Consider the following 24574-nt stretch of genomic DNA (forward strand, 5'->3'; position numbering starts at 1 on the left):
ATATATTTATGCAGGTTAGTATAAATTGAGTTTTAAATCCATTTATTTGTATAATATCTGCTATAGAATATGTATTCTACTTTTAAAGAATGGGGTGCATGTTAAGAAGCGATCCGATGTCATTTTGCGAAATATTTCTGCAGCCAGAAACCGCATTCGAAATTCTATCCAGGCTGGGAGAATCCGGCAATGTACAGTTTTTGGATGTAAGTAAGAAAGTAAAATATTATTATTATTGATTCTGATATGTACTCTAGCCTTCTTAATCAAAATTCGGTCACTGCAGCCAATTAGGATATCGTCTATACCTACATCGATAAAAAGATAGAAAATATCTGTGCCTCCAGTGAATAAGGGAGTAAGACGAGTTATTCCCTTTGGTTTTTATTGCACCATTGGATTCAGCTCGTCAAAATACACAACATATCAAAAGGTCATATCTCTAGCTGCGTCCTAACCCACTTTTTCGAATGACCCAAACGGTATAAGTAGGGTGTGATTAACGGTATAAGTTACCTTATCCATCATTTTAAGCAATCGCAAAGGAACTATTCGTCTCAAGTCAAAAGTACCCACGAACACAAAGACGTATGTGAAGTTATACTTTTTGAATAAAGACTTAATTCATTTTGTTCCATCAGTCCTAACACTATTTTTGGTATAAACGCATTTGTGTCATTTTTCTAACATGAGCATAAAGGAACAACTCTTTTAGTGTCATTGGTTCAAGTGACGACATGAGACAGTTTGGAATTAATGCCGTGTTGCTATTGGTCTATTAATTGAATACTGCACGGAAACAACACACACTATTCCTTATTATTTTTAAATCGTTTTTTCAATAAATCTGCAACAACAAATCTTTATATTTTTTATAAAAGGTATTTATCAGTTAACTTGGGATACTAATATATTTCTATGGAAATTAACTATTTTTTGCAATAGATATTAAAAATACAGTTAACACATTAAGTGCATTTAATGATATTATACTCTTTGTTTATATATAAATACAGAACGATAATTGAATCATCTAAAAAAAGCCAACAAAAATGTTAAACTTATATTTTCTTCTTATAATTGGGTAAGTTTTTAAAAAATAACTCGTTTTTAATCTTTTTTCAAAAAAATTATCTAACTACAATAATCAAGACAATAATACTATAGTCTATAATAGTCGCATAAAAAAAAGTATTTATAACCAGTCTTGACAATTATGAATATTGTTTTCTCCGCATATAGCGTTTTAGCCACTGTGCTTTGGTAATTTGCCTTTTTTTATAGGAAAAAAATCCGCAATATCGATACTTCTTTGTTCCTGCATTTTCGTAAACATTTTATGGATACTCTGGTACCACATATTTTGAAAAAATTGGGCTATTGTCACGTAGACTCTCTTCAAAGTGCGTGCCACAAGTCGTATTTGCATCCAAGGCACCTTCAAATCTGTGCTTAATTTTTTCATAAAATCTTTGCGGCTCATTGTATTTTCTTTATTTATCTACATTATTTTGATATTATATGATATAGAAATTGTTAAAATTCTATATCATGCCGTAAAATATCGCCACTGACCACCTATAACTTTTACCGTATTAACTGAACATACAGGAATATGGTTTTCGGGCTTCTCTTATCTCTTTATAGTGCTTGTATCCTCAATGTATACCACCATGACATTGTGGCGTTGCCACTTTTATTATCTTTATTTTATTATCTGTGGCGTTCCGAAACGGAACGCACTTGATCGAATTTTAAATTGATTCGACGATTCATTTTCACTAGGACAATAGTTAATAAGCAAAACGCAATACGCAGTTGATACGTATTTAATACCAATACTCAATGATTGTCTCCTGCTAACCTGTACACTGTACAGACTAGACTCATTGTGGTGACTGGTGAAACATTGTATAGCATTAACTTCATAGTACTGTATTATTGAAAGATCGATTAAAGGTTTATTTTACAATCTACGACTTTCATTATACATGGGTAACAAAACCCCATAACATATTCGGTTTTACTCCGGACAACATCTTCAGTCACCCAATCCCTTTGCTTGAAGTCCAAATCCAGCGGAGGACAATAATCGTCATTTACTAAAATTGAAGGTTTTTCGTCCTAGTATAAAAGTTGTCTGGATCCCATTTTATACTCAATCTATAGTATAATACTATAGATATCATGTGAAACGTGACTTGGAAAAAAATTATTCAAATAAATCACAAAATAAAAATTTGAAACAATTTTAAAAGTTACGAAAAGCCCAATTATACGTCAAAATGACGCACAACATCCTCTTTACAACCAAATGGCGGAATTTACCTGGATGAGCCAACTATGTACTGCTAGGTCTCGACGGCTAATAACTTGGTTCTGGATTTTGCAGCGATTCGATGGTAAATATAGAAGAGTTCATACGTCAAATTTACGTAGATTGGACTTCTAGGGTTAAATGCATAAATACCTAAATGTTGTTTTGTTTTTATTATCTAATAACGATAAAAAAACCCGTTGATTTCATTCGTTTTTCAAGCTACGTGCATAGTTTTTCCACTAAAATGCCTCAATTGAGTCATAAAGTACACAAATTTCAAGCATAATAAGTCACATCATTTCTATAAAACCAAAACTGGCAATAATATAAGTCGTGTTGTGCGATTATGAACATAGTGCATAAGGGCATAAGTCGTTATATTGCAAAGAGTAAAAAAAAAATTATGTGAATACATTGAGTTATTCCATGAAGTACTCGTTCATAAGGCCACAACTACAAAAAAACACGAAAAAAGTATATTTATGGGGTTGTTACAATATGTGTTCCTATTAAAAATATAGTCTAACATCATATCTTACACATACAAGCTTAAAATTTTGAATTAATAAAGATTTAGTATTGATATATAGTTTTTTGTCTCTCCTGAAAAGTGCTGTTTTTGAGTTATTCCCTTATTCACTGGAGGCACAGATATATTTATGTAAGTGTTGGTCAATTAATTCGGAAGAAAGTTCAACTTCTAAAACTATTTGTTACTTATTGTGAAATAAATATAAAGCATAAAATAATGGGCTTATTATAATGAAACCGTCTAAATTATTGTCCCAACAATGGTTCATTGTGAATGAGATAACCAGAAGAACTCTGAATAGATTTAACAAAACGCGTTCAAGGAGGCGTTACGAATACTCAGAAATCGTTAGATACCATACCAATATTACATATTTTTTAGAACGACTCTAGATACATTTTCTAAGAAAGCTCTTTTATCAGTAATAAGTTCACGCCAATTTAGACGATATACCTACGTATTATGTATAGCGATTAGTATCGCAAAAACGCGTCTTTTGTAAGGAAAGCAACCGCGCCGGCCGGCGTCGTTACCTCGAGCGGCTCTTGTTTACATTTCTTCAGTATAACATCTACTAGTCTTTATGTAATTAATTATATACTATTGTGATTCAAGCTGTATGTGCTTGTTTTCAGTAATGAGCATCCGCAATTGGCCACGGCGGCGTCTTGTTAGTCTTCATTATTTTTAGAAATGATGCTACGTTATTTTATTAATAATGATTGATATTGATTATAAAAGAGGAGTTTCCATTAATACTGCACATAAATATAGATAATTAGATTGGTACACATTAAGCCGTTGTTTGAAAACTATTCCTTTTCAAATTAATATGAATATTTTAAACATGATACACACAAATTAATAGTATTCTTTGATATACAATTAAACGTATTCCGTTAACAACGTTAGGCACAATCAACGCCAGACAGCAACTATTAATTAATAAACCTGATTGGTTGATGTTATTGATTTTAGATTATTTTGTCAGGGCGATGAAAATGTCCAAGTTAAGCTGATACTTATTATCCATTATTTATAATTTACCATAATTATTATACGTGCACAGCTTTCGATACTATTTTACCGCCTTTACCGGTGATTTTTGTCATTTGCGATGAACCTTATTTTATACTGTACTGTAATAGTAATACACAGTGTTTTAGTTCCATAAAAGGCACTATTCATTTTATTTTGAAAATAAATAGTCGTGTACATTATACACAATACTATTAATGACATAAAATGAGTATTTTTTGCTAGTGCTATGTTAAAAAAAAACATATATTTATATACTTAGTACCTTGTATATTTGTAGAATAAATACAATTATTTATTTACACAAAATATCATAAGTTATTTAAACTGTGTAGTTATATTAAGCTCCTATATGTCCGTACCGCAGCGTTACGAGTCAATATAATAAGTTGATTAGCCTTGCAAACATATCAGTTTATTCATGCATTAAATTGAAAAACTGGCTTAAATATACCTAATATTAAAGTAAATTAGCAGTTGATAAACTGAATTATCGCATAAACTCTGAAATGTAAACCTTAATATAAACGCAATTCGGCATTAATTAACATAAAAAAAACATTGTTTTATCTCTTATTACCAGAACAAAAGTCCCCCAGATAAAGGATTGTACTTATATCTGTAAGTTTTAAAATTACCTTTGAAGACATTTGATGCATTCTTAACGAGATATTTAAGAAATAAGCAATTTTCTCCGCTATCCAGTTACACAAGATTCTTGGCGACTTTTGAACTCGTCTTTTCTTTGTTATAAAATGTTTTTGCAAATAGCGTCGCGTCTTACTGTTCGAGGATGTGTCCTTATTTGGAATCAAATAGCTTTCCTGTGCTGTGTGTGCTGTTTAATAAACGTAGATATTATTTAATAGGATAATTTACACGTTTTTATAATAACTAACGTTCCGCCCCAGCTTCGCCCGTGGTACATATTTACGTTTTCTCTACATAAGATCCATCCTCGTAATTTAAAGAATATTATAAAAAAAGAATTATCGAAATCGGTCCATCCGTTCACGCGTGATACCGTGACCGAGGGAAATAGGGATTAATTTATATATATATATATATTATTATCAATACTATTCTAGATTAGAAATTGTTGAAATGAAAACATTTATGAGTTTGTTTATTTTTAAAACAAAAATACGTATATGCAATAATACCTAGGTATTTCTGTACGAAATAACGCATACCTACTGTTTTATAACGATGTGCAGCTTAATAATAACACGGCGAAATTTTGCCATTTGTTTAGTCTAGCTTTTCTTTATTTGGTACCAGCTCTCCCCAGCTTCGAGTTACCGTTGGTTTCAGATTAAAATCCATTATGGTAATCCCGGATATTACTTAGGGTCGGTCCACACTATGTCGTCACGATACATTTTTTGTACGTCTCACGATAATTACGTCGTTGTATCAAAATAATATCATTTAGGTTATATTTATTATTTAGTTTCTATCAGGTAAGTAATCATGTTATTTGAATATTACATTTAATATTATTCGAACATAAGTTTGTAATATGGGCGGGAAGATTAATTTACGTAGAAGCTTTTTGTTGGATATGTTTCTTTTTTTATAGAAATTATAAAAATATTTCTATAAAACTAATATAATATTTTCGAAGTATCATCAATCTTGTGTTGAATTTTGCGCTTATTTTGAGTAGCGTTTCTTTCATTGAAAAATGAAGCATACAACATAGCACAGTCGGTGGAATTTTCGGCGTTGCTACGATGTTTTTGCCGTTACGATAAAATGTATACAGGTGTTTGTCTACTTTGGATATATAATCCAAATCGATTTAGGAATTACCGTGTGGAAGATTATCAAATATGCATTAAGATCTCTCATATTTAGCAAATGAAGTCACATAAAATAATCTCTTATTGTATGCTTATGCCTAGTGTAGCTCACTTGGACGTCATTTTATAATAATTTTCATTACTTTTGTAAGATTAAATAATTGCACGTAATGTTCTTTCACTAACAAAGTATTGTTAAATTAAGTAATAAAGTAAAATAAAAATAAAACACTGAATCGTTTTGTTTATTTTCGTTTTACAACTTGATGAAATGAAACATGTAACTAAAAATAATTCTACTCTCTTCACTATTACCACCCCTCCTGAAGTATACAAAATAAACAGGATATAAAAATCCAGCAGACTACTGTTTACAAAACGACACTACAACTACTTGAGCTAAAAAGTAATGGTATTGTCCTATTGGAAAACGTGTTAAAAGGTAAGTGCAGAGCGACGCACTGCATAATTGCAACTGCATACAATAGACGTGCCTCGCCGTACATGGCTGTACCGATTGCGTTTATAAAGTCAACTATTCGGACATTGCACACGTCTGTGATTGTTCAATGGGCCGTAGTCACGAAGGTTAAATAGAAAAAAGAAGGTAAAGCCGGGGGCACATGAGCTATGTTGAATCGGTGACACGGTAATGCTATAGGACTTTGATGCATGATGTTACGACTGACCCTCCATGTCTGAGGGTTTGAGTTGGTTTTCAATAGGTTTGGTTGGTTGGTTTCATTAACTCTTTATTTATATATAAATCTTATCCCTTATATTGAATTTTTTCAAATCTTAGGTATTGTTGATAATGTTTTAATACGTTGTCGTTGTCGATATTATGTCGTACCATAAATTATGCATTCTGAAAATAATCATTAAATTGTATTTATTAAAACGTAACTATTTGAAGTATACCGGTAGGAATTCAATTAAAATATCTAATACAGAACGTTTCGATACGCTGATATTGAAGTCGGAGCGCTTTTAGCTTACAGTTTCAATATTCTCAATAATTTCAGATGACTCCAGACGTGAAGCCCTTTAATCGATCTTATATAATGGAACTGTGTAGATGCGTCGAGATGGAACGAAAACTAATGTATATGGAAGGCGAAATGCTCAAAGATGAGATAAATATACCGGATATAGAGAGGGAGCCCAAAGCTTTGCCTCTCAATGAAATGAAGTCGTTGGAGGTACGTTGATTAGACGTGGATATTATATATAGCTTTGAGATTTGTTAGATACAACATTCGAATGACTAAATGGCATGTAATGTTTATTTAAAGCGCGGATGTGATTTTCTGTGTTGTTCTGAATTTTTTGGGGGATGGTTTTGGTGTTTCAGTAGTGGTGTTTAGCTGAAAATATACGATAGAGAAAAATATACTAAGAGGTGATTAGGCTTAAGAACGAGCTGAATGGTTAGAAATAAAATAAGTAATACATATATATTATTAATCACTGATTCCATGAGAATTCTCGATCTCTGTTCTGGAATATTTTACCTCTGAATCCTATTGTAAAATATTTCACTGACACAAAAATACTTGTAAAATAAAATTAATAATGAATAAGAGTAAAAATGAAGCTGTATCAATGTTTTAAGAACACAAAGCGCGTATTTTATAGTTTGGAAAATGAGTAATTGAAAAGGTCGTACATGGTGAGCTTAATGCTTTTTATGGCTTTAAGGCACTGTGCATTTTTAATTAATATTGCGAATTGATAAAAAATTTATATTACTTTTGATAGTACATCCCGAAGCCTTATGACCCCCTCTTTGGTACAGTGGTTAACGCTTGAGCGTAGAACCAAAGGGTTCTGGGTTCGATTCCCTGTGAAAAAAAAAATGACTCGGTCTGGCAGGACACAGAAGGCTTGGTCGCGGAAGAATTCTTATTCTTCCGTAAGCCTTCTGTGTCCCTTCCAACGACCAAGCTTTCTGTGTGTGTGACAAATACCCGCGGCCCCATCATTAAAGCGGCTCGACGGAACACAGTGGGGTTTTAGTCGGTAAGAATCCGACATAACCCACGGCTCCTGCCCCGGGGGCCGTGGGTATCTTTGGAAGATTTCCCCACTATAAAAAAAAAGGACACAGAAGGCTTAAGTGATCACCTACATGTTCCTAAAACAAATCGATAAGTAAAACAGATATAACATTATATTTTATTAAAAATAAATGTTCCAGAACTTGCTAGAAAAATGGGAAGGTGAGGTGCAAGATATGTCCGACAATCAAGTTAGTCTCTTAAAGAACTATATGGAGTTGACTGAAATGTACTACGTTTTGAGCCATATCGGAAACTTATTGGGTGATGCGGAGCTAACAACCGAGTCCTTGTTCGGAAAGTGAGATTTTTCTCCTACATTATGCTGTAGGTATTTCCTAGTCCTATAGACGAAGTTACAATTTAGAAAGTTGTGACTTTGTTCCGATAGATATGCCAGGAAATCAAAGATTAAAATTGTCCTTCGGTGATGATGATTGTTTAGAAATCGATTACGATTACAGATTTACCTACATAATAATCAGAATAAAGAAAATACCATATTATTATAAATTTTCAATAGTCCTGGTTATGTTTCTGTTTTGGTCAGTAAAAACTTTGATATGGAAAAACGTACTCTCTTAGACGTAGCGACGTAACTCCCCATACAATTGATCTCTCCCATCAAAATAGTTGCGGAGACAAAGTTGCTCGTGCGCGCTAGCTCTTATTCACAGTCAGTTTACGCCGTACGCGGTTAGACTAATAATTGTTGTATTTGCCGATAGATAGTATCGATATAAAATTGTCCTAAACAATGCGCGATTGAATCTATAGGATTCGGTATCGTATCTAATGCTGGGAAATTTGTTTACATATTACATACGACTGTGGGTAATTATTGTCCGCTGATATAATTTTCAACAACAATGTACGACAATGTAGACGACAAAAATAGTGACAATAATAATTAATACCTATGTCAGAATATCTAACTTTTAATGAATTTTTCTTTGACCTTTATGACGCTCTTATCATTATTCTGCGAATCAACAAATCATCATGTGGTATAATAATGTGATAGTATTGCTTAGAGGAACCATAAAAATGCTTGGTAAAACTGCTTTATTGGAAAGCCTTATACCCAAGTAAGATAGAAGGATATAAGGTATGGAAAACATAAGGCAGCGTTCAGATGACTCGGTATATTTTAAAGTATAAAATAGTTGAACAGATTTATTCTAAGATCGAGTATCATTCACCAGAGCGGCAGCCGGCGACGCGGTCCTCTCCGGTCGATTGACCGTGATGTGTGGGGTCGTGCGGAGAAGCAGATGTTTTCCTTTCGAAATCATGCTCTGGAGAGTCTCGCGCGGTAACATATATTACCGTCAAGCGCCCGAGGACGCTATCCTGCACGATCCGCAAACTGTAAGTTGTGTACTAGCAAGGCTTAAATGGCTTTGTACGTGTCCGACCAATCGAACAGGCTTATACTCCGACCTGTGCTCTGACTCGTGTATAAAAATATTGAGGGATAGTCTGCCAATGATGGGATTTCGCCTCGAATTTGAAAGCTTTTGTCCATTATTTTAATGCACCGGATTACGGATTTTGCAGTCATAGGATTTCACCGGGAACAAAATGTTTTTGAATTTTGTGATTAATTAAATCCATCACTAATAGAACGTCCGTGGGCTTATGTAATTGAAAATTTGCACGGCAACAAAAATGGATCGGCAGCAATGGTATATATAGTATGGGATAAGATAAGCCTATCGACAACGCTAGGCCTTTTATTACATCGAAATACGTAACTTTAGTTTAGTTCATTTGTAACAATATTGGTACAAAAGGCAAATTATGGGTAGTTTTGTTTCACATTGACTTTACATTTAATGAATTAAACGTAACCATGTATATCGTATATTCTTCAAAAGGGACAAGAGATCCGCAAAGTTGCATTCCTGGCTATATTTCAAGGGGAAGCATTGAACGCAAGGATGGAAAAGGTCTGTAGCGGGTTCAGAGTCAACATCTACCCATGTCCAGAAACTCTGGATGAGAGACTGGATATGTTACATAAACTAGATGTCAGGATTGGGGATTTAGAGAAGGTGCGTAAGTCATAAATCTGCTAGAAATGATGATCTATAGATTAAGCTAAAAAGTAGGTCAGAAGAACTCGTAGGTAAAAATAATTATTTGTGAGAATTCATAGCAGTAGTCGTGAAGTTGTGGATGTTACACTTTGGAGCTGTCCTTGATCTATCTTCCATTCCACTCAAGAGTGAGATGCTTAAAAAGCGCGTCTTAATATTTTCTATGCTATGTTATTCATTTATATATTTTTCATTTCTTATGCTATACAATCTTGGTGTCTTTGATTAGTATTTGTTGAGATCAACCATTGTAAAAGGAATAGTTATGTTTGCATATTATATGCTACGTAAAAAAATATAGAAATTACACTCTTCCTTTTATATCTAATGATAATTTATAAATGATTAATCCTAATGTATATGATGTTGATTGATATAAATTCATTGGCTAAATAATGTTTTTATACTTAATTGGCATTTCGTATTTGTAGCCTGTAGCGTATTTGTAAAGCGAATAATATCCCATTGAAATAGAGCCCTAATATTTGTCGACGTGGAATATTTTTAATTGTATGGTGATATTCAATAAATATTGATATTTCCACTCAACACCCTTAACGCACGCATAAATACAAATACACAATGTGGCGAGGAAAACATATTCAATAGGTATTTTTGTATTTTAGCGGTTATTTGTGAAAACGTGGTTTCCATCACTATTTTATTTGTAATTCCAAATGGAGTTTATTTGGTAGCGGTTACAATTTTGCCGTGTTGCGAGGTGCCTATTTATTTTAACACAAAGTGAAATACATTTGTAAACAAAATAAGATTATGCTTGTTTTTATTAAAACATGTTTCGATTTTATGGCTTCATATATTATGTTTTAGCGACGGAACTTAAATTTTACTTTAATACTGAAATGCTATCTTCTTTCTTATATATTCTACTTAATACTTAAATTTTACTTTAATATGAAAAAAATGAGGATATACACTTTGTCACATAAATTATAATATAAAGTCAGCCACGGAATATTAGCAGCACAAACACTTTTCACTAACAACACACTTTTTTTTTCGACTTATATCCTCTTATTATTATTTCAGATTCAACAGCGTTCCACCCGAAAACAATTATCCTATAGCAATAATATGTGTATTATAAATAATTGCAGGTAATAAAGAAAACGAAATATCACAGATGCAAAGCCTTGCGCACGGTCGCCAGACAATGGCAGGCGTGGTTGTGCCAAATAAAAAAATCCAAAGCGATCTATCACACGATGAATATGTTTTCCCTCGATATAACTAGAAAGTGTCTCATCGGTCAATGTTGGGTTCCCGATATGGATCTGCCTGGCATACGAGAGATGTTGGAAACGTGCTCGGTATTATTTTCAATGTTGTTTTTTTCTTAGTAATTTTGCGTTCACGGTAATTTTATTTACTCACTACCTATACGATTATAGTAAGAATTGTTCTGTCGATGATTTGCTAGTTAGCATAAATCGTTGTAAAAATCGATTGAATATCATTGAAATGTACTGCTGAGGTTATCGGTTGAAAGCATAACAAATTGGTCATATTGGTATTTATTGTGTCACTTTGTAAGCGAGACTAGCTTGATTGTGATTCAAATAATTGTACGAATATTGCGGCACAATGGTTATGAGAGAGCTACTGACAAGTAAAGTAACAAACTCACGACAAGAGAATTTTACATGTTCAAAACAAGACTTAAATTTACAACAAATTATAGACGCGATCGCGTCGTTTAAATTCTAAAACTTATCGTTCTTCGAATAGAATAACACGCTTGTAAAATATGGAAATATTGTAAAAGCTCATTTAAAATTTCCAATTGGCAGCAACATCGCTCGTATTCTCATAATAAGGATCAAAGTCACCTATACGCTTATATTAGTTCACGCATGACATCCACCTTATTAAAAGTACGCAAGTAACATAGCCGTGCTTTGAAGTTGGATTCTAGTTATCTGAAATAATCCTCATGAGACATATATGCAGGAAAACTGTTTAGTTCACAAATAAATATTGCTCCTTAACAAATGTAACCGGAGTACCTTCCTACGCTTGAAAGTTTTCATTTGATTGAACTTTATCGCATCAGAATAAAAATATTTTCTGATACGCATTATACTTGAAAGCGAATGAAGGAAACCCAATATAATTTGCATGGAATAAGTTTTATCTGCTTGCGTTTACGTGAGTACCTATAAACTACAAGTGGAACTATAGGTATGATTTCTTCAAACAAGGTAAATTTCTCGGAGACGGGACGAGTGTTTCTCATAATTCAATTGTGTTGTCCACTCGTTATGTAGGAACTCTTGCAGGTATAAATGTGAATGTTGGATATATTTTGTCATTGAAATACTGTTTTCAAACTAGTTATTTCACATTTTAGAACAGAAACTATGTTTCGAGTCCCAATTACACACCAATAAAATATGCTAGCACCGTAGCAACGCTCTTTTGTCGTGCAGCCTGCCCAATGCGAGGGCGACTCGATTCATATTCGAATATCGTAATTAATAATACCATACGTAAAATATAATTTTACGTATGGTATTATTAACATTTATGTATTAACATGCTTTGCTTACATAACTGATTTAAAAAAGTTATTATATAAACACAATGATATTATAAAAATAAAGATATGGAAAAGGGCTACCAACACAACTTTAGATCTTCAAAAACGGCACACTAATGCGATTAGAACACGATTAGTTGTCAAAGCATGAGGCATAATTCAACTGAAGTAAATTGTGGCAAATTAGTCAGATTTTGACGTGCCACTTGGAGCGTTTATAAGCTATTTTTACATTTTTACATAATATAATATAATTGATAAAAAATATTGCAGGAAGAAATGGAGAGTAATGTGTCATCCTTTATATCTGTAACTGAGACTCAAGAAGAGCCGCCTACATTTCATCGCACTAATAAATTCACTAAAGGTTTTCAAGCGTTAATTAACGCATATGGTGATTCTACGTATGGCGAACTTAATCCAGGTATCCAAATTGATTAAAAAATTTGTGGTATACTTACTAGCGGCTTTGCTATTCCTGCGTGGTCAAAGGAAATTCCCATGGGAATTAGATGCTTGACCCCGGTAAAAAGTAGCCTATTTCATTCCGTAACTATCTCCAGACATGAAATAAAAATCATGCGATAAAATAGCTTTGTTGTGACGAGAAAAAAAAACATACCCAAAGTGCTACATTAGCCAAGCCATAATCTTTGGTCTATTGAAATAATTATTTCAAAGGTTATTTTATACAAAATCAGTTTAAAAATAAAACACTGGTATGACAACAAAGTGCAAACTAATTGATTCCCAAGAGAATACTTTAATAATATCCAGAGCGCTGCAGTTAGTAGAGAAATCGATCAGCTCTAAATGCCACTATTAAATTAGTTAACTAATAGTTTAACAAGCGCCCCGTTACGTCTAGAACATATTGTACCGGGTTTATTTAATAGGAAGATAATATTGCAATTTATTTTTAACGTTTTTAGACGTTAAACCATTTTTAGTTTAACTGAATTATATAATTTAATTGAATGCGCAGATTTTACATTTTTAGTAATTAATTTTAAATTGTTCATTTTTTTTTCAAATCAACCATAGTACCTACTAATAAAAAAAGTGTTAAGACTTGTTCAGTGTATACCTAATTAGAATTTTGAGCATTGTTTTGATGAAGCTCACGGTATTAATGATCGGAAAATAATTTGATTGGCCGGTCTATTGAAGGGTGCACGTTTAGTATTTAGAGGGGATGATATTATAACTATCGAAACTTTTCCCCTTCTAAGCCGCTGCTGAGTGTACTTGAGAGTCTGTTTCGAACATTGTTGAACGGCGACTGATTATGATATCTATACTAATATTATAAAGAGGAAAGGTTTGTATGTATGTATGTATGTATGATTTTCACGCATAAACTACTGGACCGATTTTGATGAAATTTGGCACAGATAATCTTTAGACTGAGAAAGAACATAGGCTACCTTTTATTGTGAAATATGTACCACGGGCGAAGCTGGGGCGGACCGCTAGTAAAAAATAAGAGGCTATGACTTGAACGGTTGTTGTCTGGTTTATGTAGACAATTTAACCCGCCATTGGTGACGTGAATTTGACTTACAGCGTTGGTGACCCCGGTCTCACGCACCGGGGTTTTTGACTACGAGTTTATCTGTAATTTACGGTTCATGCTACTTTTCATTGGGATAGATATAAAATTTGATCTTTTATTGTCAATAAAACATAGGTATTTAATAAATCAAATCTCTTTTATTAGCATAAGAAAACATCTTTGAAATAACTAAAATTGTCAAGTATTTTAACAAAGTTTTTTTAAAACTCAAAAATAAAGCATCAATCTTAATTATTTAACAGTAAAATTAGGCTTAGTCAGTCTTATGACACTGAAAACATAAAATGAAGTAACATAAATGGTAATACTTCGACCAAAAAAAAAATATACAATACTAAAATCACTCATCTTCATTCGAATTTCTTGTAAAATATCGATCAAATCTAGCAAAACGCTTACTAATAATAGAATTATATGATTAAACTATAAATTACAACAACAGCTTTATCAAAATAAGTAAAATAAAAAAAATACACAATAACCATTTTACTTACTTAGTTGGTGACGCCGGTCTCACGCACCGGGTTGGGGCCAAAACTCAGTAACGTGCGCCCGCGTCGCTGTCGTGGGGTAGGGGTAGGGTAGGGGGCGCGAAATTAGGAAGCTACTCGAAACCACAGTGCAATTCGATCAACGGTGACAAAAATATTTGGGTTTCTTTAACTGCCCGGTCTCACAGACATATGAGGTCACCAATGGCGGGTTAAATAACTTGCATGCCAAAAATAAAATAATGAATTAGACAAGATGAAGTGAGAAGGGATACTTATTTTTTTCTTCAAATTGTGGTAACAATGCTATATTGTTTTGAACATAATATTGTCGCTTTCATCACATTATTACTGAATGCTTATTTCACTCTTTTAACACGAAAAAGCATTCGCTTCATGCTCCTGTTAAAATAGCTTTACTTTTGTTCAATAAAATATACTTATCTAATTTGGGAATTTATTTTTAAACATAGTATTATCGTAGAAAGTCAAAAGAAATATTTGCAACATTCGAGCTGCAAATAGCATAACGTTACTAATTAGATAGGATATAGGTAATATAACGCACAAAAAGATGCACGTTAGTTTACGTTTTTATCAGCCTTATTTTCCAACAATCTCTGAGGGTGCAACATTGCTAACTGACGTACGAAGGCAGCTGCTGTTAAGTAATATATTTTCACTAGCTGCTCCGCCCGGTTTCACCCCCGTGGCTCCACTCCTGTTGCCCGTAGCGTGATGAAATATAGCCTATAACCTTCCTCGATAAATGGGCTATCTAACACCGAAAGAATTTTTCAAATGGGATCAGTAGTTCCCAAGATTAGTGCGTTCAAACAAACAAACAAACAAACTCTTCAGCTTTATAATATTAGTATAGATTACAAGGATCCTTAGCTATATGCTCATCTCGGCTCTAATCAGACGATCCTTACAAAATGGTCCTATCAGGTCCTACCTGAAGATATATTTGTTTGCAAATGTTCTTGATACAGGTACTTAAAGAGGTTATATGTTTTAGGTTTATACACTGTTGTTACGTTCCCCTTTTTGTTTTCTGTGATGTTTGGCGACGTGTGCCATGGTGTGATATTGTTGTCATTCGCTGGTTGGATGGTGTCTGTCGAGAAGAAGCATATGGGGCGGCCGTCTTCTAACGAAATTTGGAATATATTCTTTGGAGGTACGTATATAGTTCAGGATCCATCGCCCATTTTTGCAAGTGATTAGTATCAAGCTAATTTTCCGTGAGTAGCTTTATTTTGATGAGACGCTCAATAATTTCCTGTACGAAACTCTCGATTTTGGTAGCTAACAGAGGTAACAAGGATAAAATGTTTTGATTTGATGGTTCTCAAACATTTATTACTAACTGAATTTTTTTTTGGTGTTCAATCTCAAGATAATTATAAAACATATTTGTCCTACAAAATCTATTGTTTGATCAAAGAGTCCCCTCTTTCCAATGTGTATCGATAACGAGGTCATCATAAATGATTACTAACCAGCTGATTTTTTTGTTTTCACTTAGTTAATATTTATATAATTCAACAGACATATTGTCCTACAAATTGCGTAGTAAATATTTGAGAACCATCAAATCAAAACATTTCATCCTTGTTACCTCTGTTAGCTACCATAATCAAGAGTTTCGTACAGGAAATTATTGGACGTCTCATCAAAATAAAGCTACTCACGGAAAATTAGCTTGATAGTAATCACTTGCAAAAATGGACGAAGGATCCTGGACTTATATTATTTTAGTGGTAATATTTAGTGATTGTTGTTTGTAATAATATCATAAACATATTTTATAGAATTTTTTACTTCAACATTATATGTTATTTTGTCAGTTAACAGCTCATTACAAAAAAAAAATATAAATGCGTAGGTACAAAAGATTTTTATAAGAAACTATCAATTTATATATAAATTTCAGGACGTTATGTAATCCTATTAATGGGCATGTTTACACTTTTCACGGGATTCCTATACAACGTATATTTTTCCAAATCGATCACGTTAATGACGCCATATTGGAAGAACACCTTTAGCAAAGAGGATATTGAGCAGAGTCAATATTTAACGTTGAACCCTGTGTTTGAAACCAACCATCCATACATCTTCGGCGTCGATCCCCTCTGGGCGGTAACATGTTTAAATTATATTTCATAGAATGACAAATTATTATTTACAAGCCCCTCGCCACGACTCTGCCCGGTTAGACGCAGTTTCTTTGTTAAGTAGGTCTTGATTTTTAACATCTATACCTACTAATGTAAGTTCAAACATCGCAGTTTCTTTGCTAGGCTTTGATTTTTAACAGCTATATACTAATGTTATTTCAAACAAATCCAAAGACGCAAATATAACAGCTGAAATGCATTCCGATGTTCTTTAGTGGAAATTTGTCATATTATATAATTTGCAACGATAATACTTGCAACCACCAATCTGGGCGGAATACCAAACTTTGTAGACTTGCAACCTGCACCGGTAAGCCGATGATAGATAGGCCGATGTACCTACTTCCAACGATGTAATTTATATTCTAAAGTTTTCCTTTATAGAAATTAGTATGTTTTTCTGGTGGATCGTTTATATAAGAAAAATATAATAAAATATAAAGAGTTATGTACACATTGCGAAAAAATATTTTTGTTAAATGTACCTAATGAAAATGTATTTTTTTTGCAGCTGGCGAAAAATAAAATTATGTACTTGAATTCGTTGAAAATGAAGTTGTCGATTATTATTGGAATTATCCATATGATATTTGGATTATCTTTAAGTCTGTTTAATCACTTGTAAGCTTTCTTTTAAATATTACATTTTTTACATAATATTACTATATACCTACTATATATAACATTATGTATATATTTTCTCTTTATTTTAGATACTTTAAACGTCACTACGCTATTTATTTGCAATTTATACCACAAATGATGTTTCTATGTGGACTCTTCTTCTGGTTGGTTATATTAATGTATATGAAGTGGTATATGTTTAGTGGAAAGTCAAGTTAGTATATTCATAAATTTATTTCAACCTTCTTACCTTTTTATTTCCCTCTTTTTAGGGTAACTTTTCCACCAATAATGTGTGAGGATGTATAGGGAGGAATGTGTAACTTGTAAATAACTAATAGTATCGCTCTAAACGCTTCAAACTTTAAACTAAATTAAGCAATGTGATTGGTTATTTACAAACATATTCATACATACACACACACACACACACACACACACACAATTACACGTCATTATTACGGTGGAAAATTACCCTAATTACCTAATAATGAATGACTATGTGGCACTAAATAGCTAAGAACGCATTCATTCGAAAAAAGCTCTATAAATTGCATTTTATTATTTTATGTGTAATTAAAAGTATTTTTATTGTCTTCACGCACATAATATTATACAAAAACTGCACCAAAGAGAAGGTTCAAATGAAGGTTCGTTAAGTAAAGGGTTTATTAGCTGCTGTCAAAATGTTTACGTCGATATAATAATCTTACTTATTACACATCTCTCTGTCTCGTCGGTCACATAACTGACGAAACCCCTAAAAAAAATCAATTAATTTTTAACGATTTCATATTATTCAGCATGTTGTTAAGTTAATACCTAGTAAAATTATTTATAAAGTACTAGAGGTCCGCCCCGGCTTCGCCCGTGGTACATATTTCGCAATAAAAGGTAGCCTATGTCCTTTCTCGTGAATCAAAATATCTTCATACCAAATTTCATGCAAATTGGTTCAGTAGTTTAGGCGTGATTGAGTAACAGACAGACAGACAGAGTTACTTTCGCATTTATAATATTAGGTGATATTAGTGTGGATTAAATTGCCAATCTAGCAGATAGAAAAGTGTATGGCTACAATAATATTATCGTGAAAGATTTGAACCGGAATACAAAATTTCGCGCCATGATAACCAACATGATACTTTATAAAGGCTGAATAGGAGTTGCCATCTTTTATCTTGTCTTTAACCATCATAATAATTATGTACATGCTAATAAATATCATTAAAGAGAACAGTATTAATGAAAAACATTTTTATTAAATTTGTCGTAATTAAATATCATTCCATTCAGTCAATTAGCAATATCCTAAAATGCAAATGTAAGCTTTGAAAAAAATATTACCACGTGAAACATGAGAGTAATGGTGCAGAATCGTGTCAATTTATGATTCCTTTTAAAAGTCTGTTTCACGTGCGCGCCGGGTAATTGGGTTATCCTCCACGGGAAGCGCAGGGTTAGGTTATTGCTATTAGTTATTTTGTTACTTTCATCAGTTTTAAACGAATTACATGCACTATAATTGTTGTGACAATGTTCGTATTATGGACATGACTATATTGTGCATTTTATGTTGAGAATTATAATACGGTTAGCGGAAAATATTATATTACCTAGGTACAAGGGACGCATAATCTGTGAGATATATGTTTATGTTATTTTATTTATTATCCAATAAACTTGTTCCGTTCCTTTGAGATTGTACATGTCTAATATTCCTTGCTTTTTAATAACTCCTGTATTAAATACAAATCGTAACAAATAAAATATCTATTTCCAAGTGTTTGCGAAGAATTCCATGTTTGCTATTATATTTGCTATTTGTTTATGTAATTAATTAATTTCAATTGCACTCAAGATTGATTTTATCTTAACCTCTTGATTGAGTATTCATCGTCGAGGTTGTTGGCGTTAAATGTATCAAGTAGGCGCCGCTCCTTACTCGCAGACGTCGATTGTATTTCCACGAGACGCCGGTGTAGGAAATGAGCAAGATTTGCTTTACATTGTGCTCACATGATTGCTTTCGTAGTATTATTTCCTTTGATTTGCATAAACGCTTCTATCACTAACGTAGCAATAGTGGAATGAGCAATTAACGACACATTAGTTTTGAAATGAACTGTTTAATGTTACGAGGTGAATTGAAATGTAATATTTGAACACTTCTCTTTGCTGCTGTGTTTAACGTCTCCGTTAAATAGAACAGTGAGCCAACGTTACGTGTATTAATTAATTAGACGACTTTGCTACGTTTAGTTTCGATTTTAATTTCATCCGAGGTTGCGTGATTGTCAAGCATTTGTTATTACTTACAATATTGTATTTTGCATTGTACAATGTACATATTTCTTGCCCTAGTTTTAAACTATTTTAATAAAGATGTGTTCCATTGATTATAATAAGTGAGATACGAAAAATAACCAAATAGACTAATTGTAGATATTTGGCTATTATACTTTATAATCTCTCTAATGTGCATAAGAGATCGAAATACAATGCAAATGAAATACACATGTTCAAATGATAAATATAACTGAGTTGTATCATGCAATTTAGCAACTTAATTGTGTATTTCAGCTGATATAAAGACAGGTGCGGGTTGCGCTCCACTGATATTAATTCTATTCATTGACATGGTTCTCATATCCACTTCGAAGCCAGTTGAAGAAGAATGTGATGCTTACATGTTTGAAGGTCAAGAGGGCTTCCAGAGGATGCTTGTTGTTATATCCTTGCTCTGTGTCCCTATTATACTGTTTGGGTCACCTGTATACTTGAATAAAATTAATAAGAAGAAGAGGGAAGAGGCTCTGGTATTTATTCCAATTAAAAGTAAAGAATAGATAGTTCTTAGTATCCTGAACGATACCTGGAATATCTTTGATGATAATGTTCGTTTTTTATTGAATGTTTGGTAGCGGTTGGACATGACGCAGTAGACCAATAGTTTGTAGAGATTAGAGTAACAAGACAGACCAGCTGTTAATATGATTTAAAAATAAATAAATGTTCTTAAAGCATTTACCTTTATAAGCCTTGCGTTTTGATAGGATAAAGTTTAAGAACTCCTATACTAATTTAAGTATGTTTAGGAAATGCTACACGTATCCGCACCAAATACGTGCATAAATATCGTGCATATCCAGTTATAAAAAATAACTGCACCAAAGTAATTATACACTGTATACACTATAATATCTCTTTCGCACGCGACCGGGGAGCAATCAGGCGGTATGAGTAAAACTGAGACTTACGTGGTAATACCCCACTTAGCCGGTTGAGTGAATGTTTACAAGATATTTGCGCTATCTTCTCTGCTTCTAGCTTTTTTCATTCATTGCAGAAAAAAATCAGCCAGTTTCGCAGGTATCAAAGAAGGGATTCAGATAAAAAGGAAGAAGCGCTAATTCTAGCTGAATTAGCTAAATATTCACACTCGTTCGGCGAACTTATGATACATCAAGCTGTTCATACAATTGAGTTTGTACTCAGTACCATCTCTCACACAGCTTCATACCTCAGACTGTGGGCGTTGTCGTTGGCTCATGAACGTAAGTAATTTTTCACGTTAGTAAAAAGAATCCGCGACACTTTTCAAGCTAGAGTGAAATGAAACCCATTTAACCTGGTGACTTTTCGTATTCAGAATAATATTAAATTAATACGTATTGCCTAAATATATTGGAACACTTAACATTTTTAAATAGTTTACTTCAAAATAATTCGAAAGAAAATCCGTTAGCATAATATTATAATATGCTTATATACATCATAACATATCGAGCTGGACAATTGAAGGCAAAATAAGTCTAATAAGCCGAATAAGCCTAAGTTGGCAACCGTAAACATTGGGAATTGGGAGGGGAAAAAATAGCGATCAGTAAATATATGTAAACGCAAAATTATTTAGTCTCGTTGAGCGCTTTTTGGTCTCTACCAAACCCCTCTGGGTTTTATGGGTTCTCGTCGCTGACGATCTATTGTTGTAAAAGTTAAAAAAGTTGATACTATAAATTCTAACTTATAAGTTTTCACTAATATCGGCAGTCTCTTTATCATCGTACTTTTTTATTATTTTAGTCGTCCTTTAATTTTAAATAATGAAAAGCATAAAACAATATAGCGTGATCATAGAAATTTATGTATCTCTTATAGTAGAGCCATTTTAATAGGCAACATTTGACAGTTCAACATAATTCAACAACGTAACCTAGTAACGACGACATAGAATAACATGATATTTCGTTTTGTTAGAACTGCACATTTGCTTAACTTTTTTCAATTACGATTACATATTTATAATAATAATGACCGATTCAACTAATTTTAAGATTTGATTTTACTGATAAACCATTCTAAACATTTTCTTATTTAAAGAACTGACGTCGCTACAATTTTGTGTCAATAAACCTTTTTTCTTTATAAATACCAGAGACGTTACTCTAAAAATCGAAATCTGACATCTAGAATCGAATGCATTGGTTACTTGGGAATAAAAATCATCATAAATTATTGACATGTGTTTCAAGTTCGATTGACAATTGTTTCAAGTCCGTATCGATTAATTCGCTTTAATCGATGTTTTTAAGCAGGTTACCACCCTATGAAGATAAAATTGATAGACGTCAAATGTTGCCTATTAAATTGGCTCAACTATAAACGTTGCTAGTTGCCACCTCTATATTTTCGTGTTCTATAAGCTCATACTTATCGATTATAACAAAGTGAGTTCGTAAATTCTCGAATAATCTCTGCAAAATCTATTATGAAAAAAGGTGGACCGATTCCGACGCGTGAGAATCGTAATATAGTAACGTTCGTAGCTCGCTAAATGAAATTTAATTATCGCTTCAAAATTTTTGCTGATTTTATTACACCTTCGGGCGTTACGGAGGCACTCAAAGTCCGAATGAGCTTTATGATGAAAGGCAAAATGAAAATATGGACATGTTTTCTCGTCTGCATTGTTTTCGTTTGCCGTAGTTGTGACGTATTGGACAGGATTGTAAAAGGATTATTCTTTCACAGTCTGAACAACAAGGCTAGGCTCTGTGTAGACTTTCTTTGGTAATTTTATTAATGGTAGCTTTTGTCAACTTAATTAAAAAGTTTATTATGGTACTGATTACAATACTATCATGTTTCACGTTAGTGGATGGTTTTGGTGTATTTTTGTTCACACATTGTGTCCAATACTATATTAGGAGACAATGATTTCAAATAAATAAAATTTACTATTATTTTGTTTATATGTACTATTGATTCAACTTCAACAGTTCTTACTATCTTAGGAGCCTGGGTCGCTCTAATTTGTTTTAAGTGAAATAAATGTTTTATTTATTTATTTATTTAACTATAATTTACACTTTTTAATAACCCTAAGAACTAATTATTAACACATTTAAAAATAAGATTGATGACAAACCGTTTACCACAGACGTTACCGACAAACCAATATTTTGGCTGAAAGAATATCGTCTTTTGAAGCTATTCAATAAAATAAAACGATCATATTGAAAATTTTTTATTTCAGAGTTGTCAGAGATGTTATGGATAATGATTTTGGCGAAATTGGCACTACGGGATACATCAGTCAGTGGTGGAATAAAACTTTTCTTTATATTCGCGATCTGGGCGGTTTTCACCCTCTCTATACTTGTGGTTATGGAAGGGTTATCGGCTTTCCTACATACTCTTCGATTGCATTGGTAAGTTATATTATGATGTAATTTTCCTTACCTTTACGAATCATGTCTTCTTTATTGTTTTTTTTTGCTCAAACACATAAACATAAGTCATTATTTTTTATAATATTACCTACTTTCTGAATGGGCAAACGTTGTTCTAATACGAAACCCTTATAAAAAAGCGATAGATAGCGCCTTAATTCTTTCTTCCTTACAGAACACGTAAAAAGAAATGCAAGAAAGTATTAATTTCATCGTATTATTAAATTTATGCATGTTTAATGAGTATCGTATATTATAGCAGCTATTCTATTCTCAAGTTGTAAGCCCAGAGTTATGGGCATCTTGACGTAGCATGTAAATCCTACGTCACGTCCAAGTATCAATTTCGATGTTGACTGATAATACAATAAATCTATAGCGTACGTCTGAGGAATACAGTATACTAATGATTGTTTTAACAGATAGTGACTTTGATGGTTTCGTATTTCGAGATGCAGGCATAGTTAATTCCTGTCAAGTATGAACGCATGATACATGTATAACCGCCTTAAGCCGTATAGCCGTATTCATGGCAAACGTTTGCTTAGCAACACTGAATCAACACGTTGAGAAGTTTCTGGCAACACTGCTTGTTAGTTCATAACGCATGTTGAACATTTCAAAATGTTCTCACCCGACATGCGTCAACGCTTATAGTTTCAGCAACATTGTTGAGCAATAGTTGCTCTAAAAATGTTTAGCATGAATACTAGGCTTTATGATATAGGGCTGCTCTTTAGAAAATAAGTACTTACAATGCAGGAATTATGTGTAAATATGAAAATGTCACGTTGCAGGGTCGAGTTTATGAGTAAATTCTATACTGGAAGCGGATATCCTTTTAAACCGTTCTCATTTAGAGCTTTGCTCTACGGCGACAGCAAGGACGACAAGCCTGATGCAATTTGCAAGAAAAGGGTTAAAAGTGAACGCTAATCTAGATACTTCGATGCATAGATATATATCATTTAATTACTTTTAAAGCTTTTAAATCTCTTTAGAGTCCTCAGTTAGTTTATGATAGTTTTAACGACACTGTCGGTATTTAATTTTAGTTGGTTTTTCTTTATATCTGTAAGTTCAATTTAAACATTAAGTTATTATTTCCCTATGCCGACATCAAATGTAGTTATTTTTGTTTTGTTTTTCTGTGTTCCTTGTATTGAAAAGAGCTGAATGTGTTTTGTCTTTTATTTAATAAAAATAATCCTTAAACAAGACGTTTGTTTTCTTGTTATTTTAATTAATAAGAACCTACTGAGAATAAAGATAAAAAAGGTAATTTATATCTATTCCAAATAAGTTTATACTTAAAATATTTAATGCTTTTTATTATCTTAAATTATATTTTTGAAATATATTTCTTCATACAAGCATACAAAGATATTTTACACTCGGCGACTAATCTCATGTCCTCCATTTCTCTATCAAAGCCTTTGGAGCATAAAAGCATCTGCTGCTACTCGAGTCTAAACATGTTTTCTGTGCTTTTTCTTTTGTAAAAAAAGAATTTATCCCTATCAATATTAGTTGTATTTGAGATAA

General features: G+C 32.8%; 1 protein-coding gene across 1 annotated transcript; it reads left to right on the top strand.

Moving 5' to 3' along the window:
• Positions 1–89: 89 nt before the first annotated feature.
• LOC149911259 (V-type proton ATPase 116 kDa subunit a 1-like) lies at positions 90–23973 on the top strand. Its single transcript, XM_090104751.1, has 15 exons — positions 90–206; positions 6721–6897; positions 7896–8056; positions 8961–9126; positions 9636–9812; positions 10976–11188; positions 12691–12841; positions 15506–15667; positions 16424–16632; positions 17182–17291; positions 17384–17508; positions 19878–20113; positions 20644–20851; positions 22834–23008; positions 23827–23973. Exons 1-15 carry the CDS (start codon positions 90–92, stop codon positions 23963–23965), a joined length of 2526 nt encoding a protein of 841 aa, XP_089960877.1. The 3' UTR covers positions 23966–23973.
• The last annotated feature ends 601 nt before the right edge of the window (positions 23974–24574 follow it).

Source organism: Colias eurytheme, chromosome 1 (assembly GCF_061535395.1).
Source record: "Colias eurytheme isolate Ceu_HAF_F1 chromosome 1, ilColEury1 Martin Lab GWU primary, whole genome shotgun sequence".
In the NCBI taxonomy this organism is placed as follows: domain Eukaryota; kingdom Metazoa; phylum Arthropoda; class Insecta; order Lepidoptera; family Pieridae; genus Colias; species Colias eurytheme.